The 18,573-nt window shown below is 41.2% G+C and overlaps 2 protein-coding genes across 2 annotated transcripts in view; both read right to left on the bottom strand.

The window, feature by feature from the left end:
- The window catches only part of LOC140381638 (chromodomain Y-like protein 2), a 36,658-nt gene extending 30,023 nt beyond the window's left edge, over positions 1–6,635 (bottom strand). The window contains exon 1 of the mRNA XM_072465712.1: positions 6,394–6,635. Within this exon, the coding sequence (XP_072321813.1) occupies positions 6,394–6,417 (24 nt within the window). The 5' untranslated portion in view covers positions 6,418–6,635. The remainder of the gene's footprint in view (positions 1–6,393) is intronic.
- cox4i1 (cytochrome c oxidase subunit 4I1) overlaps positions 1–18,573 on the bottom strand; it is a 215,925-nt gene that overhangs the window by 194,718 nt on the left and 2,634 nt on the right. The window lies entirely within an intron of this gene.

Raw genomic sequence — 18,573 nt, 5'->3', positions numbered from 1 at the left:
GTAATAGCAGAACACATGACACATGTAATAGCAGAACACATGACACATGTAATAGCAGAACACATGACACATGTAATAGCAGAACACATGACACATGTAATAACAGAACACATGACACATGTAATAGCAGAACACATGACACTTGTAATAGCAGAACACATGACACATGTAATAACAGAACACATGACACATGTAATAGCAGAACACATGACACATGTAATAGCAGAACACATGACACATGTAACAGCAGAACACATGACACATGTAATAGCAGAACACATGACAAATGTAATAGCAGAACACATGACACATGTAATAGCAGAACACATGACACATGTAATAGCAGAACATATGACACATGTAATAGCAGAACACACATGATGTAATAGCAGAACACATGACACATGTAATAGCAGAACACATGACACATGTAATAGCAGAACATATGACACATGTAATAGCAGAACACATGACACATGTAATAGCAGAACACATGACACATGTAATATCAGAACACATGATACATGTAATAACAGTACACATGACACATGTAATAACAGTACACATGACACATGTAATAGCAGAACACATGACACATGTAATAACAGTACACATGACACATGTAATAACACAACACATGACACATGTAATAGCAGAACACATGACACATGTAATAGCAGAACATATGACACATGTAATAGCAGAACATATGACACATGTAATAGCAGAACACATGACACATGTAATAGCAGAGTACATGACACATGTAATAGCAGAACACATGACACATGTAATAGCAGAACACATGACACATGTAATAGCAGAACACATGACACATGTAATAGCAGAACACATGACACATGTAACAGCAAAACATATGACACATGTAACAGCAGAACACATGACACATGTAACAGCAGAACACATGACACATGTAATAGCAGAACACATGACACATGTAACAGCAGAATACATGACACATGTAACAGCAGAACATATGACACATGTAATAGCAGAACACATGACACATGTAACAGCAGAACACATGACACATGTAATAGCAGAACACATGACACATGTAATAGCAGAACACATGACAGATGTAATAACAGAACACATGACACATGTAATAGCAGAACACATGACACATGTAATAGCAGAACACATGACACATGTAATAGCAGAACACATGACACATGTAATAGCAGAACACATGACACATGTAATAACAGAACACATGACACATGTAATAGCAGAACACATGACACATGTAATAGCAGAACACATGACACATGTAATAGCAGAACATATGACACATGTAATAGCAGAACACATGACACATGTAATAGCAGAACACATGACACATGTAATAGCAGAACACATGACACATGTAATAACAGAACACATGACACATGTAATAGCAGAACACATGACACATGTAATAGCAGAACACATGACACATGTAATAGCAGAACACATGACACATGTAATAGCAGAACACATGACACATGTAATAACAGTACACATGACACATGTAATAACAGAACACATGACACATGTAATAGCAGAACACATGACACATGTAATAGCAGAACACATGACACATGTAACAGCAGAACACATGACACATGTAACAGCAGAACACATGACACATGTAACAGCAGAACACATGACACATGTAATAACAGAACACATGACACATGTAATAGCAGAACACATGACACATGTAATAGCAGAACACATGACACATGTAATAACAGAACACATGACACATGTAATAGCAGAACACATGACACATGTAATAGCAGAACACATGACACATGTAATAGCAGAACACATGACACATGTAATAGCAGAACACATGACACATGTAATAGCAGAACACATGACACATGTAATAACAGAACACATGACACATGTAATAGCAGAACACATGACACTTGTAATAGCAGAACACATGACACATGTAATAACAGAACACATGACACATGTAATAGCAGAACACATGACACATGTAATAGCAGAACACATGACACATGTAACAGCAGAACACATGACACATGTAATAGCAGAACACATGACAAATGTAATAGCAGAACACATGACACATGTAATAGCAGAACACATGACACATGTAATAGCAGTACACATGACACATGTAATAACAGAACACATGACACATGTAATAGCAGAACACATGACACATGTAATAGCAGAACACATGACACATGTAACAGCAGAACACATGACACATGTAACAGCAGAACACATGACACATGTAACAGCAGAACACATGACACATGTAATAACAGAACACATGACACATGTAATAGCAGAACACATGACACATGTAATAGCAGAACACATGACACATGTAATAACAGAACACATGACACATGTAATAGCAGAACACATGACACATGTAATAGCAGAACACATGACACATGTAATAGCAGAACACATGACACATGTAATAGCAGAACACATGACACATGTAATAGCAGAACACATGACACATGTAATAACAGAACACATGACACATGTAATAGCAGAACACATGACACTTGTAATAGCAGAACACATGACACATGTAATAACAGAACACATGACACATGTAATAGCAGAACACATGACACATGTAATAGCAGAACACATGACACATGTAACAGCAGAACACATGACACATGTAATAGCAGAACACATGACAAATGTAATAGCAGAACACATGACACATGTAATAGCAGAACACATGACACATGTAATAGCAGAACATATGACACATGTAATAGCAGAACACACATGATGTAATAGCAGAACACATGACACATGTAATAGCAGAACACATGACACATGTAATAGCAGAACACATGACACATGTAATAGCAGAACACATGACACATGTAATAGCAGAACACATGACACATGTAATATCAGAACACATGATACATGTAATAACAGTACACATGACACATGTAATAACAGTACACATGACACATGTAATAGCAGAACACATGACACATGTAATAACAGAACACATGACACATGTAATAGCAGAACACATGACACATGTAATAGCAGAACATATGACACATGTAATAGCAGAACATATGACACATGTAATAGCAGAACACATGACACATGTAATAGCAGAGTACATGACACATGTAATAGCAGAACACATGACACATGTAATAGCAGAACACATGACACATGTAATAGCAGAACACATGACACATGTAATAGCAGAACACATGACACATGTAACAGCAAAACATATGACACATGTAACAGCAGAACACATGACACATGTAACAGCAGAACACATGACACATGTAATAGCAGAACACATGACACATGTAACAGCAGAATACATGACACATGTAACAGCAGAACATATGACACATGTAATAGCAGAACACATGACACATGTAACAGCAGAACACATGACACATGTAATAGCAGAACACATGACACATGTAATAGCAGAACACATGACACATGTAATAACAGAACACATGACACATGTAATAGCAGAACACATGACACATGTAATAGCAGAACACATGACACATGTAATAGCAGAACACATGACACATTTAATAGCAGAACACATGACACATGTAATAACAGAACACATGACACATGTAATAGCAGAACACATGACACATGTAATAGCAGAACACATGACACATGTAATAGCAGAACATATGACACATGTAATAGCAGAACACATGACACATGTAATAGCAGAACACATGACACATGTAATAGCAGAACACATGACACATGTAACAGCAGAACACATGACACATGTAATAGCAGAACACATGACACATGTAATAGCAGAACATATGACACATGTAATAGCAGAACACATGACACATGTAATAGCAGAACACATGACACATGTAACAGCAGAACACATGACACATGTAATAGCAGAACACATGATACATGTAATAACAGAACACATGACACATGTAATAGCAGAACACATGACACATGTAATAGCAGAACACATGACACATGTAATAACAGAACACATGACACATGTAATAGCAGAACACATGACACATGTAATAACAGAACACATGACACATGTAATAGCAGAACACATGACACATGTAATAGCAGAACACATGACACATGTAATAGCAGAACACATGACACATGTAATAGCAGAACACATGACACATGTAATAACAGGACACATGTAATAGCAGAACACATGACACATGTAATAGCAGAACACATGACACATGTAATAACAGAACACATGACACATGTAATAGCAGAACACATGACACATGTAATAGCAGAACACATGACACATGTAATAGCAGAACACATGACACATGTAATAACAGAACACATGACACATGTAACAGCAGAACACATGACACATGTAATATCAGAACACATGACACATGTAATAACAGAACACATGACACATGTAATAGCAGAACACATGACACATGTAATAGCAGAACACATGATTGTGGGTCTCTTGGCCAATGTTGTGCATTGGGTTTTTTAGTAAAGTAAAATAAATGATAAAATACCAAAACACTATTTATTGAGGAATTCTGAAAAATAAGCGCACATTCCACACCAAAGGGTAAAGTACATCTAGTAAAACCTTGATATTATGCTTCATCTTTTCAGCTGTGCATAAGTAATCAAATGGCAATGAACTGAAAAGTGCTAATCAGCCCTTCACTCTGTCAGAATGGCAGCCTCCTGGTGTGACGGACACTTAATGACAGGAGCAACAGAAGGTCTTGGTTCACAAGCCTGGATTGTTTTGAATATTTGATGAAACTATCTAGTCATAATTTGTTTTATTAATTATAAGCCACAATACTGTGCCACACACAGTGACTGAATGTTCATTTGCTGCCGCTGGCCCCGTCTTTTTTCATAATGACATGTCATGTCAGATTTTCAGATTTTTTTTTGGTTTGACTAATCTTTATTTTATTTCAGACTCGAAATGTCAAGGACTGCAGAGTGGTTGTGGTTATGAGGAGCCTTGAACGCAGGTCGATACAGGATTGCTCAAAAATTCATGAATCAGTCAGAAACAACTTCAAACTTAAGATGAAAAAACCCTTCCAACATGGTTAAAATGTTGCATAATTATGTCTCCTTTAATTATTAAATAATTTGTGGGCAAGACAGTTTTTAATAGACACTGATAGAGAAACAATTCAAAATGTAGATAATGATGACAGCTTAAAGCAAGTGAAGACCAAGAGAACTGTCAAATGAACTTTAATGTAGTGTTGCATTTAAGGCAATATTAAAAGGTTAGTAAACCAACCATCACACTGGTTTAAACATTATTGTTTGTTTACTACAACACCCATTGTCAGAAGAACTAGCTCTGACAATGATAGTCAAAACCCCATCACATTGTGAAGCAACAGTGCACATTATCTGTGCTTCTGCATCAGCATGTCAGGCGGCTGTAGAAGACAGCAGAACAATTCAACAGCTTCATGAATTTTATCATATTAATCTATCCCAGTTTTCAATGTATGTATTTATTTCTTTGTAAAAGCAGATAAAAATGGCCCCCAATATGAATTGCTACAGACCACATGTTTGTACTGCCACAGTGGCTATAAAGCTCTCAGCTAAAAAGCCCCAATGTCAACCATCAACCATTTGAAACTATTTAATTCGTTTTTTAGTAAAGTTTGATTCATGGCACAGCATATATCACTACATTAACAAAACAATTAAATAAATACATTATAATATCCCCTTGAAAATGAGCAGGACACGATTTCCCTGCATGAGAATGAGCTCTATGAATGAAACCAAGTTACCAAAAGAAAAAGACAAGTTATAACACACATGAATAGGCTTGTAATTACATTTGATGACTACATCAGGTTTTCAGATTAAAACAAGCAGCGAGTCAAACTCCTGCAGAGTGATGACACGCACAGGAGCGTCACATGGGCCTATTATCGGCCAAGACGCACCTTCTTCAAACGATCCCAATCACTCGTGAAGTACTTTAGATTGTAATAAGTAGGATTCTAACATAAAGTTGACGTGCTCTTCTTCACACAGACACCTTCCCTCAGCCCATCACTCAGTCTGGAGCTATTCAGCATGTCCGCTCCGCGCCGCTGTCACTTCACCACGACTTTCAACTCGGCTTCACTTCGCCCCGTAAATCACCTCGTATCGTGTCAAAGTCCAGCAGAAGGACACAAAGTACGCGGATACTATGGACGATCGTCTATTGGAGAGCGTTGTCGGTTACTTAAAGGGCTTAGGACACGCTTTTGACGCTCGTGACGCCCTCCGCTGTACTTCCTAATTCCAATATTCGACATTATTGCGATAGCTTTTCCCTGGACATGGTTCGTGTCTCACCTCGTAAAGGTCTCCAGAAGCCATACTGGGCGCGGGCTCCGGTGGCGCGACGGGTTTAGCTTTCTTCTGGGCTTTTTTGGATCGTACTCTCTCTCCGCGTTTCGGCGAAAGCCCCGGTAGACGGACGGGAATTAGCAAGAAGCAGCCGTGTTATTCTGAGCAATCCGCAGCAGCAGATCCGCAGACAGCGTCAATCGAGCTCGGCGCTGCGCGATGGATCGTCCCGCACTTCCAAACAAACAAGCGTCAGCGCTGCTGCTGTTTATGCTGTTCACTGCGAGCGAAGGGTGTGCAGGGTGTGCAGGGTGTGCAGGGTGTGCAGAGTGTGCAGGGTGTGCAGAGTGTGCAGAGTGTGCAGGGTGTGCAGGGTGTGCAGGGTGTGCAGAGTGTGCAGGGTGTGCAGAGTGTGCAGAGTGTGCAGGGTGTGCAGGGTGTGCAGGGTGTGCAGAGTGTGCAGGGTGTTCAGAGTGTGCAGAGTGTGCAGGGTGTGCAGGGTGTGCAGGGTGTGCAGAGTGTGCAGGGTGTGCAGGGTGTGCAGAGTGTGCAGGGTGTGCAGGGTGTGCAGAGTGTGCAGGGTGTGCAGAGTGTGCAGAGTGTGCAGGGTGTGCAGGGTGTTCAGAGTGTGCAGAGTGTGCAGGGTGTGCAGGGTGTGCAGGGTGTGCAGAGTGTGCAGGGTGTTCAGAGTGTGCAGGGTGTGCAGGGTGTGCAGAGTGTGCAGGGTGTGCAGGGTGTGCAGAGTGTGCAGGGTGTGCAGGGTGTGCAGAGTGTGCAGGGTGTTCAGAGTGTGCAGAGTGTGCAGGGTGTGCAGGGTGTGCAGAGTGTGCAGGGTGTTCAGAGTGTGCAGGGTGTGCAGGGTGTGCAGAGTGTGCAGGGTGTGCAGGGTGTGCAGAGTGTGCAGGGTGTGCAGGGTGTTCAGGGTGTGCAGAGTGTGCAGGGTGTTCAGGGTGTGCAGAGTGCTCAGAGTGCTCAGAGTGCTCAAAGTGCTCAAAGTGTTCAGGGTGCTCGGAGTGTTCAGAGTGTTCAGAGTGCTCAGAGTGCTCAGAGTGTTCAGAGTGCTCAGAGTGTTCAGAGTATTCAGGGTGCTCAGAGTGTTCAGAGTGTTCAGAGTGCTCAGAGTGTTCAGTGTTCAGGGTGCTCAGAGTGCTCAGAGTGTTCAGGGTGCTCAGAGTGCTCAGAGGGCTCAAAGTGCTCAAGAGTGTTCAGAGTGCTCAGAGTGTTCAGTGCTCAGAGTGTTCAGAGTGTTCAGAGTGCTCAGAGTGCTCAGAGTGCTCAGAGTGTTCAGTGTTCAGTGCTCAGAGTGTTCAGAGTGTTCAGAGTGCTCAGAGTGTTCAGGGTGCTCAGAGTGCTCAGAGTGTTAAGAGTGTTCAGAGTGCTCAGAGTGTTCAGTGCTCAGAGTGTTCAGAGTGTTCAGAGTGTTCAGAGTGTGCAGGGTGCTCAGAGTGCTCAGAGTGTTCAGAGTGCTCAGAGTGTTCAGTGTTCAGAGTGTTCAGAGTGCTCAGAGTGTTCAGAGTGTTCAGTGTTCAGTGTTCAGAGTGCTCAGAGTGCTCAGAGTGTTCAGAGTGCTCAGAGTGTTCAGTGTTCAGAGTGCTCAGAGTGCTCAGAGTGTTCAGAGTGCTCAGAGTGCTCAGAGTGCTCAGAGTGTTCAGTGTTCAGTGCTCAGAGTGTTCAGAGTGTTCAGAGTGCTCAGAGTGTTCAGAGTGCTCAGAGTGCTCAGAGTGCTCAAAGTGCTCAGAGTGTTCAGAGTGTTCAGAGTGCTCAGAGTGTTCAGAGTGTTCAGAGTGTTCAGGGTGCTCAGAGTGCTCAGAGTGCTCAGAGTGTTCAGAGTGCTCAGAGTGTTCAGTGTTCAGAGTGCTCAGAGGGCTCAGAGTGCTCAGAGTGCTCAGAGTGTTCAGTGTTCAGAGTGCTCAGAGTGCTCAGAGTGCTCAGAGTGCTCAGAGTGTTCAGTGTTCAGAGTGCTCAGAGTGCTCAGAGTGCTCAGAGTGCTCAGAGTGTTCAGTGTTCAGAGTGCTCAGAGTGCTCAGAGTGCTCAGAGTGCTCAGAGTGCTCAGAGTGTGTCAGCTCAGGGCAGATCATGTGATGAGATCAGTGAGGACAGCTCCACCTGCACCGCTCACGTCACCTTTACGTCCGCGCAGCACGTTCTTCAGTCACTCTGCAGTCATTGACTGTCACTTGGTCGTCGCTCAGACTTTAGACTTACACTTCAATCCAGGTAATTGACTTAATCTTTCCATTTAAGCACAAAAGTACATCACCTAAAAGTGGTTCAAGGAAACGTTAAAGCCAATAATTAAAGCCTCGTTGAGGAGACAGATGGTCGTTTGGGTCATACATTTCAATTTGAATTAAAAGCCATGGAGAAAATGTGAGTTAAGGAGAGGACTTTGAACACTAAATTATCTAGATATTTCTATTGTTCCTTCTGGTGTTGTTGTTGTTGTTGTTGTTGTTGTTGTTGTTGTTGTTTTATCAACATCTAATCTGCCTCCAGTGTTTACATGTAAATGTGTCAGTGAATGAGTGAGTGGGTTTTCTATGTAAAGTACTTTGAGCGCCCGGTGGAGGCAAAGAGGATATATATGTCATCTCCAGAAGAAACTTGTTGTTTTGGAAGAAGATATTGATGTGTTTTACTGAGTTAATCTTGATGCTGAGTCGTGTATAAAGTCCCCATTAGGCCTGATACTTCTGGTTCTCCACTGAGCATGAGCTTTCAGGCTGAACACTGTAATGAATGAGCTCATACTCCCAGACTGGGTGTAAGAGCCATTTTATAATTTTTGTAGTGTGTGAATTTTATTTTTTCTCCGTTTTTCTTGCTAACTTATGTAACACAAGGCAGTCAGCAGCTATTAGGGATCAGCCCTTTGTTCCCCAATGTGGGGATGGCGAAAAAAATAAATGAGGCAACAGTTTGTGCTCTTGAACTGTACAACAAATATCTGTATTAAACATTGAAGATATATATAACTATATAACCTTTCTTTTGAGGGGGTCTGCCACCTGCTTGTCTCCATGTAGATGTAGATGTCTGCTTTGCCTTAAAGTTTCCATAGTAAGGCATTAACTTGTTTGGACATATGTTTTTATAACTGAACTTTACTCATGTTTATTCATGAGTTTTATGAAATTGCCCTTCCCTCTTTCAAACAAACACATCTAATCTAATCTAATATACACCCACACATGTCCTCCAAATGTCAGTGTTTTTGGACCAGACCATAATAGATATTTAGCGGTACATGGAAAATCACGTCGCCTAAGTAACATTTGATATGTATGAACACTTTGTCAATTAGACCCCCTGACCTTTACCTGATGACATAACCTGATTGTATCAATGACATAAATCAATGTAATGCCACAGTGTGACATTCCAAGCAAAGCAATCACATTTTCAAGCAGATAAGGAGGTTTCAGAGGCGCCACCAGAAAAGTTAGCCTACATAATGCACCTTTAAATATGATGTCATCTGAAATCCACAGTCAACATTGTAGCTTGTATATTTCATATAATGGCACAAGCCTAACTATAAACTAAATGCATAGGCTATAATCTAATTAAGCTAATTCTATGTCTGACATTAATAATTGATACTAGCCTATAGAGCTGGGTATTGCCAAGACCCTCACGATACGATACAGATCCCGAGACATGTATATTCCGATACAATTCCCTCATTACGATACTTATCCCGATACATTTTTGAAAAAAGGTTCTTAAAAATGTACGAAATGGATAATGTTTTTACTCTGGATAAGAAAATTTATGAAATTTCATGTTTATCCACAAAGCACTTATTTATAAATCCATTATGATCTAATAACTTCATACATCCAACCGACTGATCCAAATAGAAATATATGGAACACATTCTAGTCAAGTATTGCATGTTTCATGGTCTGAACCTGCTGCAGCAGCATCTTCTGCTCAGATCAGCTTCTGCTCAGGTCCACAGCTCCTTCTCACCTCGACCCAGAGGAGCGATGTACAAACAGCAGATCAAAAGTACTATTCCACCTCGTTTAAAGCCTACGGGCCACAAAAATCTAAAAACATAAAATAAAAATGATTAGGCTGCCCCAAATAAATTGTCTGTTTGCTGTAACCCGACCCACCATTTTTCAAGTGTGTAGGTAGGAAGTCAAATTATTATTATTTTTTACTTTAAAACATAAAAAATCCAAATTTGTATATAGAATTGAATGATAATTTGCCTATGAAATTAAGTCAATAGTATAATTTATCAAAAGAGATGCTACCGTAAATGTACAAAACAAAAAAATGAATTAGTCCACCCAATAAACTCTTTTTGTACAATTATTTTATTTTTTGGCCATTTTCATGTTGTAGAATCGTCGACGTCTTGGTCATCATATATGACAAATTCTGCATATTTCAGCCACTGTCAAATCCTGTTTTTTTCTATTCTGCCAGTGACACGCAGTGACACGCAGTGACCGCCAGGGGTCAGGCTTCAACAGACATGAGTTGAACGTTCTCCGCTCGTGTTAAGTTTCACTTTCATTTCTTTTTTGGCTTCGCAATATTTTTTGCGAGTTCCAGTTATAAAAATTATTCAACACGGCGCTTTTTTGAAAAAACGGTTGCTGAGTTGGCGAAATATAAAAAAAAAATAAAAGAATTTGGCATAATTTTGACAAAATGCTGATATTTTTTTTTTTCAGTCGGCTACAATTTTGACGGCTCGGTCGGGTTATGGCAAACAGACATATTATATATATATATATATATATATATATATATATATATATATATATATATATATATATTGATACTGTACAAAATATCTATATGGCGATATATCTTCGTATCGATATTTTGAACACACCCCTACTAGCCTTATCAGCCACAAAACTATGTTCCATTCCCAGGTTTTATAAGTTTTATTAGAAACCAGAAGATCAAAAGCATGTCAAAGTCAGCAGCTCCAGGTATTTCATATATGATTATTCTAATCGATTAACTTTCGATTATTTGACTACTGCGCGTGCATCCCCTGCCAAGCGGTCTATGCAAATTCACTAGAAGAATATTATGTTAGTTAGCACCACAGCCGAACTGTACAATAGGCCTACTTCCTTGCAGAGTTGAACTGCATGGGTGCATGGCCGAGAAGGAGTGTCTAAGGACAGGGGACCCTGGGACATCCCCCCTCGTCCCAATGGACATTGTTTAATCCGTTTTTCACTATCGCCCTCCGAAACAACCGCTGTGGTGATTTTGGGCATTACAAAATAAATTGAATTGAATCGAAATGTAAGTGGGCTATTCATAGTTAATTATCTTTCAACCAATACTAGGGTTGCCAACTATCTCAACCCCAAATGAGGGACACTTTCTTCCAGGTGCGCGCGCCAACAGCTGACCAATAATAATTACAGAAATTACAAGGTTTCATTAGCCATACCATAAACCTACTAATTTCAGTGTAATTTTGGCAAACCACTACTGTACTTGCTTGGATGTATTGTTCATGGGAATAGTGAAGACGTTTATTAATTATTATTATTATTATTATTATTATTAAACAATAATTATTGTTTCTCTCAAATGTCATGTTAGCGTTAGACTATAACCATATGCTGCAGACACTGAACTGAGCTGACGCTTTACCTTCTGCTTCCCTTTATGGATTTGAATAATACTTGATCTTGAGCTGACGGTGGCAGTCAGAGAACGAGGACAGGCCAAGGATCTTCAATCTGACCTCGGATCTGCCCCCAGCAGCCGGACTGCGCGCTGATTGGCTGAGACGCGCGTCTGTCACGGTAATTCCAGGAAGTGGAGCTTCGAGAGGCGCTTGGTAAATGTATGCGTAGCGCATTTGCAGTAGCCAATTATTGGCCGGCGAGGCTGTGATTGGAATACGGGACTGGAGCTGTCCCAGACGGGACAAATCAAAACCACCCATAATTCGGGACGTCCCGGGCAATCCGGGACGGTTGGCAACCCTAATCAATACTAACCTAATTAGTAAGACTTTTACGCACAATGTAAATGTCACTGAAGGAAACCTACCTTTTAAGTCTAACATACATTAACATAAATATAAAACAGACAAACTTGATAAAAGTACATAGAATGCAAAGTGTTTTTGTAAACATAATGTTACTTCTCATGTTCTAATGTAAATGATTTGTTGAACTCTGTGTTAAATCTTGTGTTTTGAATCTTCTGGATAGCATTGCCTCTATGAAGGCTAAAATAGTTCAAAATAAGCAGAAGGCGCCATGGAGAAATGAGGCTTCGGTCATGGCACAGAAAAGGGAGTGTCTCCGGGAGGAACGGAAATGGTGCAAGTCAAAGTTCCAGGTTCAAAAAGAGATTTACAGAGAGAAGTTGTACATGTACAACCTAATTGTATGTGGAACTAGGGAAGGACATTTTTCTGAAATAACTGGAAACAACTTGCGTGTCCTGTTTGCCAAAGTTAAACAGATTAACAAACCCTCCTGCTCAGCTGCCGTTAGGACTAATTTCCACATCCAAGTTTAATGTGTTTGCATTATTCAGGGCATTAAAAATGCTATAAATTCCACACTGAAAAAAATAACTCTAAAACCACCTAGAATATTAAAGCTAACTCACTAACTAACTGCACCTGTAACTGACAAAACTGTCCAGGAGATAATCACCAGTCTCAGTTCATCTACATGCTGCCTCGATGTGTTACCCACCAGATTTGTAAAGTCTGTGCTGAACAATTTGTTAGCTTCAATCTGGAACATTTCCAATGTCTTTGAAAACTGCAATCATAAAGTCTCTCCTAAAGAAGAGCAGTCTTGATGCTTTGGGGCAAAGTCCTTGAAAAGGTTGTTTACAGCTCACGGATTTCCTCCTAATAAACAACTCATTTGATGTTTTTCAGTCAGGTTTTAGACCTCATCACAGCACTGAGACTGCTCTTGTCAAGGGGCCAAATGACATCCGCCTGAACACTGACATGGGCAAAGCCTCTTAATTCTGTTAGATCTGAGTAGTGCTTTTGACACTATTGATCATAAGATCCTCTTACAGAGACTAGAGGACTGGGTGGCCATCACTGGCACTGCCCTAAATTTGTAGAAATTGCTGTGTCTCAGACCACTCGCCCCTGACCTGTGGGATGCCCCCAAGGGTCAATCCTGGCCTGTGGGATGCCCCCAAGGGTCAATCCTGGGACCCCTTCGGTTCAACCTCTACATGCTGCCGTTAGGTCAGTTGATATGCAGCGAAAATGTGACCTATTAAAATTATGCATACAACACTCAGATCTATGTTTCAGTGGTTAGTATGGACCGGTGAATTCACTCTGTCACTCTATCCGACAGATCAGTGTGTGGATGCAAAACTACTTTCTCCAGAAGACTGATATCATCGTCTTTGGCCCACAAACAAAGAGAAAGAGTTAGCAGTCACTTCCAATGTCTCGCTCTAAAACCTACAATTCAAGCTAGAAATCTGAGGGTAATAATGGACTCATCCTTGAATAACAGCCACATCAAATCAAAAACATTGCAGCGACTTATCCATGCGTTTATCTCCAGTACACTAGACTACTGTAACGGTCTGCTCACTGGCCTCTCCAAACGAGTTGTAAAATAGCTGCAGTAGATCCAGAACGCTGCTGCTCGGTCCTGACTAGAACCAGGAAGTACCATCACATTAGTCCTGTTCTCAGGTCTCTGCACTGGCTCCTGTGGCTCAGAGAATAGACTTTAAAGCAGCTCTGCTTGTCAACAAGTCTCTCAATGGCCTAGTGCCAAAGTACATCTCGGACATGTTCGTTCCATATGAACCATCTCTGATTTGACGTGGCTTATGTGCTGTAGAAAAATATATAGTTGTTGTAGTCACCTGACAATTAATATGTAAATGAGACTCCTGCAAATAGTCATCTGATTGATGATGATATGGAAGAAAGTTGTAAATAAGGCCATCTAACTTGGTGTTGATTAATTTGTTCCACAATTCATTTCATTTGTAAGTTTTATTTAAAGATTTTTTTTTATTCTGTTAAGAGTTTTCTTTAATAGAATGTTTACAAATACATTTAAATAAATGATCGTGTTATATCAATGGAAAATATTGATTGTTACTCACTTTTGTGTTTTGCTATGCAATTATGAAATTGCTATACAATTTTCGAAAAATTAACGGATTGTTTAACAGCACCGCTATACAAGTGAAAATCCTTAATCTGAGCCCTGTATAGCGTCTGTGTGACGTCATCACGCAGACGCTCAATTATCTGCTGTAAAGAGAAAATGGATTTAAAACATTGTCTTAGGTCTGAAGGCTCCAAGTCAAGTCCCAAGCCTTAGTCCATTTTGTCAAGTCTCCGGTCATCAAAATAATGTCTAAAGTCTGACTCGAGTCCAAGTCACGACTTGCAAGTCCACACCTCTGATGTAACCCTTGATTTGTCGTCCAACACAAACACAGTAAAATGATTAGAGAGGATCTTGTGAGCAAACATAACTACTAGATGCAAGTCATTATTTGAAAAAAAAAATACTTCTAAAACATACACATGGAGTCAAAAGAAAGAAGCTAAAACTGGGGTGATGTGTTGACAAAAGTGTGCCAAAACCATGCTCTATGATGATGACACCTCTGGATTCATGTTTGCAGGTGTGTGGGCCCCACTGGGGGAACTCCGACTACTCCCCGGCTGAGCCTGAGAATAGCAAGTTTCAAACAACTGTATTGTCTTCACTAGAGATGGGGGAGTCTCTACAGTCCAGACCAGAGAAAACAATAGCATCAATGATTTTACGAAGTTGTGGGCAAGTGAGACTGTTTCTTACGTTATTCTTCGGCTCTGAGAGAACATTACATGTATTAAAGCTAGTGCATTATTGATGAAGTTCAACATAAGATTGCAATTGCCATTGCAAAATTTGGCAATGATAGCTTTGCCTAAAGCTTATCTTGCTCCAGTCTCACTTTGAGGCAACATCATCTCCTTAAATAACCTGCTGTCCAGCACCGCATCAGCACTTCTCAAAACATGTGGTTCTTTCCTCACTCTGCAGCTGTCTTTTTAACACCGTGCACCCCCAGGCTTCTGGGCTCTGGTGGTTTTAGTCCTGAACTGGCTCACTTTTTATATTCAGGTAGCACACAATTCTATACTGCTTTAGTGCTCAGTATATTGCCAACCGTTCTTAGTAGACTCACTTGAACAATTGGAGGACACATTAGGAGGCTTTTAACGTTTTAAGCTCCCTTTTATAAAAACAATAGTTTTCAAGCCGCCTGCATTGTAGGATGTGCCCCCGTACAAACATAAAGTTTGTGAAATTTAGCATATATATATATATATATATATGCTAAATTTCACAAACTTCCAATATTGTTTTATTAATATATATATATATATATATATATATATATATATTTGACAAACTGACCGTGATTCATCTCAGAATTATTGATTTGACTTGAAATAAGTGCATTACATCTTTATTTATTTTTTTGTTTTTTTGCCAGCGGTTTCCTTTTATCAGATGGTGGTGGACAGAAAGGAATACATTTATAAAAATGATAATAATATTTAGAAAATGTTTTAACAATGCATCTGGATTCTGGAATGTGCTACATGTGTCTGTAAATGTTGAGGTTCAAGTATCACACAAACCAAAAGTTTATGGAGGATTTTTTTGTGAAAGACCAAGTTGAAGGGGATTGCAGAACAGTTTGACAAACAGTAACCATAGCTGCAGCACAAAGAAAAGAAGACACGTTTTGGTCCAGCACCAAGTAAGGGGAAATTGGATACAGCAGCTCACACACTGACCAGATACAAGAACCATACGGCGATACAGTACAAAGATGAAAATGGTGACTTTGACATAACATTAGGTTTTGACATGACATGATGTTTGGTATGAAGTTTTTCTACATGATCTGGTTTTGTGTTGTTTTGGGAGTGTAGTTTGGGTCAGATACATAGAGATACTGTACACGCGCCGCATCCTTTTTAGTCGACTAGCCGATCGACTAGGCTCTTTAGTCGACAAATAATTTTTTTGTCGTCTACAGCCATACACAACATTATTGTCCTTCCAGTCCAACCTGTTGTTCAGATGGACTCCCAGGTTCTTGTAGCAGTCCACACCTTCCACCTTTTGGCCCTGCATGGTGATGGGCTCCACTGGTCTCCCCTTGCTCCTGAAGTCAGCCGACAGTTCCTTTGTCTTTTCAGTGTTCAGGAGCTGCCTCACAGATGCTGGTTGTTCTGGCCCGTGTGGACCTGTACCTTCTACCTGAAGTACCTGAGGGCAGCAGGTGGAGCAGGTGATGGACTGGGTGGAGTTGGTGATTGACAGAGTGGAACAGGTGGAATGGCAGAGGGAAAGAAACTATTCTTGTGGCAGGAGTTTCTGGTCCGGGTAGACCGCATGCTTCTGTCTGAGGGAAGTGGCTCAAATAGTCCATGTCCAGTGTGAGAAGGGTCCGACCTGCTCGTCTCTGAGTCCTGGAGACATACAGGTCCTGCAGAGATGGAAGTCTGTAGCCAATCACCTTCTAAGTAGAGCTTATAATGCGCTCTAGTCTCTGTCCCTGGCTGTAGCTCCAGCGTACCACCCAGTGATGGAGGAGGTGAGGATGGACTCAATGATGGTCGTGTAAAACTGCACCATCATCTGGGATGGCAGCTTGGCTTTCCTCAGTTGCAGCAGGAAGTAAATGGTCTGCTGGGCCTTCTTGATGAGGGAACTGATGGTGGGAAGACTCGTTCCTGTCCGAGATGAGCCCCATGAGGGTGGTGTTGTCCTTAAGAGTCATGGCTGGAGGTGAAGCAGTCTGTGCACAGGGAGCAGAGCAGAAGAGAAAGTACACAGTCCTGTGGAGATTCTGTGCTGATAGTCAGAGACATTCTTCCCACACTCTGCCTCAAATTCACACAGCTCCAGACGCGTATTGTACTTAGATCGAGCTCTCAAACCTCCCTGCTAAATCCATACTTTGCACCTTTGTAGTTCTCTCCGTCACCAACCCTGTGCGCTGCTTTCTTCTGCTGCCCTAACTGCCTCAGTTTTGGTGTGAACAGGGGATTGTCATTGATTGATTGTCAAGGAACTTTGGTGTGTGATGGTATGATGCTATCCTCACAGAATTAAATGTATTAGGTGTACCCATCAAAAAATTCTGTGACAGTTCTGAAAACCTCCCAGTCTCCTCCATTGCCTCACTGGTCTAAGAAATACTCACTATAGGTTTGGAGAACTTCAACCTCAGTCTCTACGTGGGGTGAGGTGATCTGAAACGCCCTCGGCAGTGCGGGCCACGGCGGGAAAGGCGTTACTGAGAGGTGTGCAAAGCGATCCACCGTGTTCTGCTCTCTGGTCGGGACTTTGATAAGTTGTCTGTGCTTTGGCTGTTCATGGCTCAGATTTCCCTTGTTAAGGGACTTTAAAGAAGGAGTCTGGGAATGTCCGCTCCACACTCAGAATCTGATTCTGGAGCGTGGGCTTTGCCTCCTGCACATTTGCGCTCGGTGGAATGTAAACAGTGGCCAGAATGAATGAGACAAACTCACGTGGAGAGTAGAATGGTTTGCAGTTAATGGAGAGATATTCCAGAGCATGAGAGCAGTGTTTGGAGGTCACATCAGAACACCAGGTGTTGTTGATGAAGAAACAAACGCCTCTGTCTTGTGTTTTTTTCCCTGGAAAAACCCTTTGTCTATCGGCACGGATCAGCTGGAAACCCTCCAGTTGCAACGCGTAGTCTGGTACTGACTCGCTGAGCCACGTCTCCGTGAAGCACAAAACAGGAGACGAAGAAAAGTCTCTGTGTCGTCTCATCAGCTTTGCCAGTTCCTCCATCTTGTTGGGCGGATGTGTGGTGCATTTCCAAAGACGCACGAAAGCACCAGCTCTCTTTCCTCGTCTGCGAGGTCTCACTCTTTTGGCCAATAAAAGAGCTAAATCTGCAGCAGATGTTAAAAAGATCTTGGACTAGATCTGTATGAGTGCTTGTTCTGATGTTTAAGAGCTCTTCACGCGAGCACGCTGACACACAATTTACGCACAAAAACAGACAAAACAAAGCGCTTAAATGATTTCCCAATGTTCCAAGTTTTTACTCGTGCACTTACTGGCTAACTTTTTTTTTATGTCCAACGGTTTTGACTGAACCAACCTTTTATGTACATTGCCATATAA

The sequence above is a fragment of the Eucyclogobius newberryi genome, unplaced genomic scaffold, assembly GCF_026437365.1.
Source record: "Eucyclogobius newberryi isolate DKJ021-1_F unplaced genomic scaffold, fEucNew1.0.hap1 SCAF_5, whole genome shotgun sequence".
NCBI lineage: Eukaryota > Metazoa > Chordata > Actinopteri > Gobiiformes > Gobiidae > Eucyclogobius > Eucyclogobius newberryi.
This window is presented reverse-complemented; position numbering and strand designations above follow the sequence as displayed.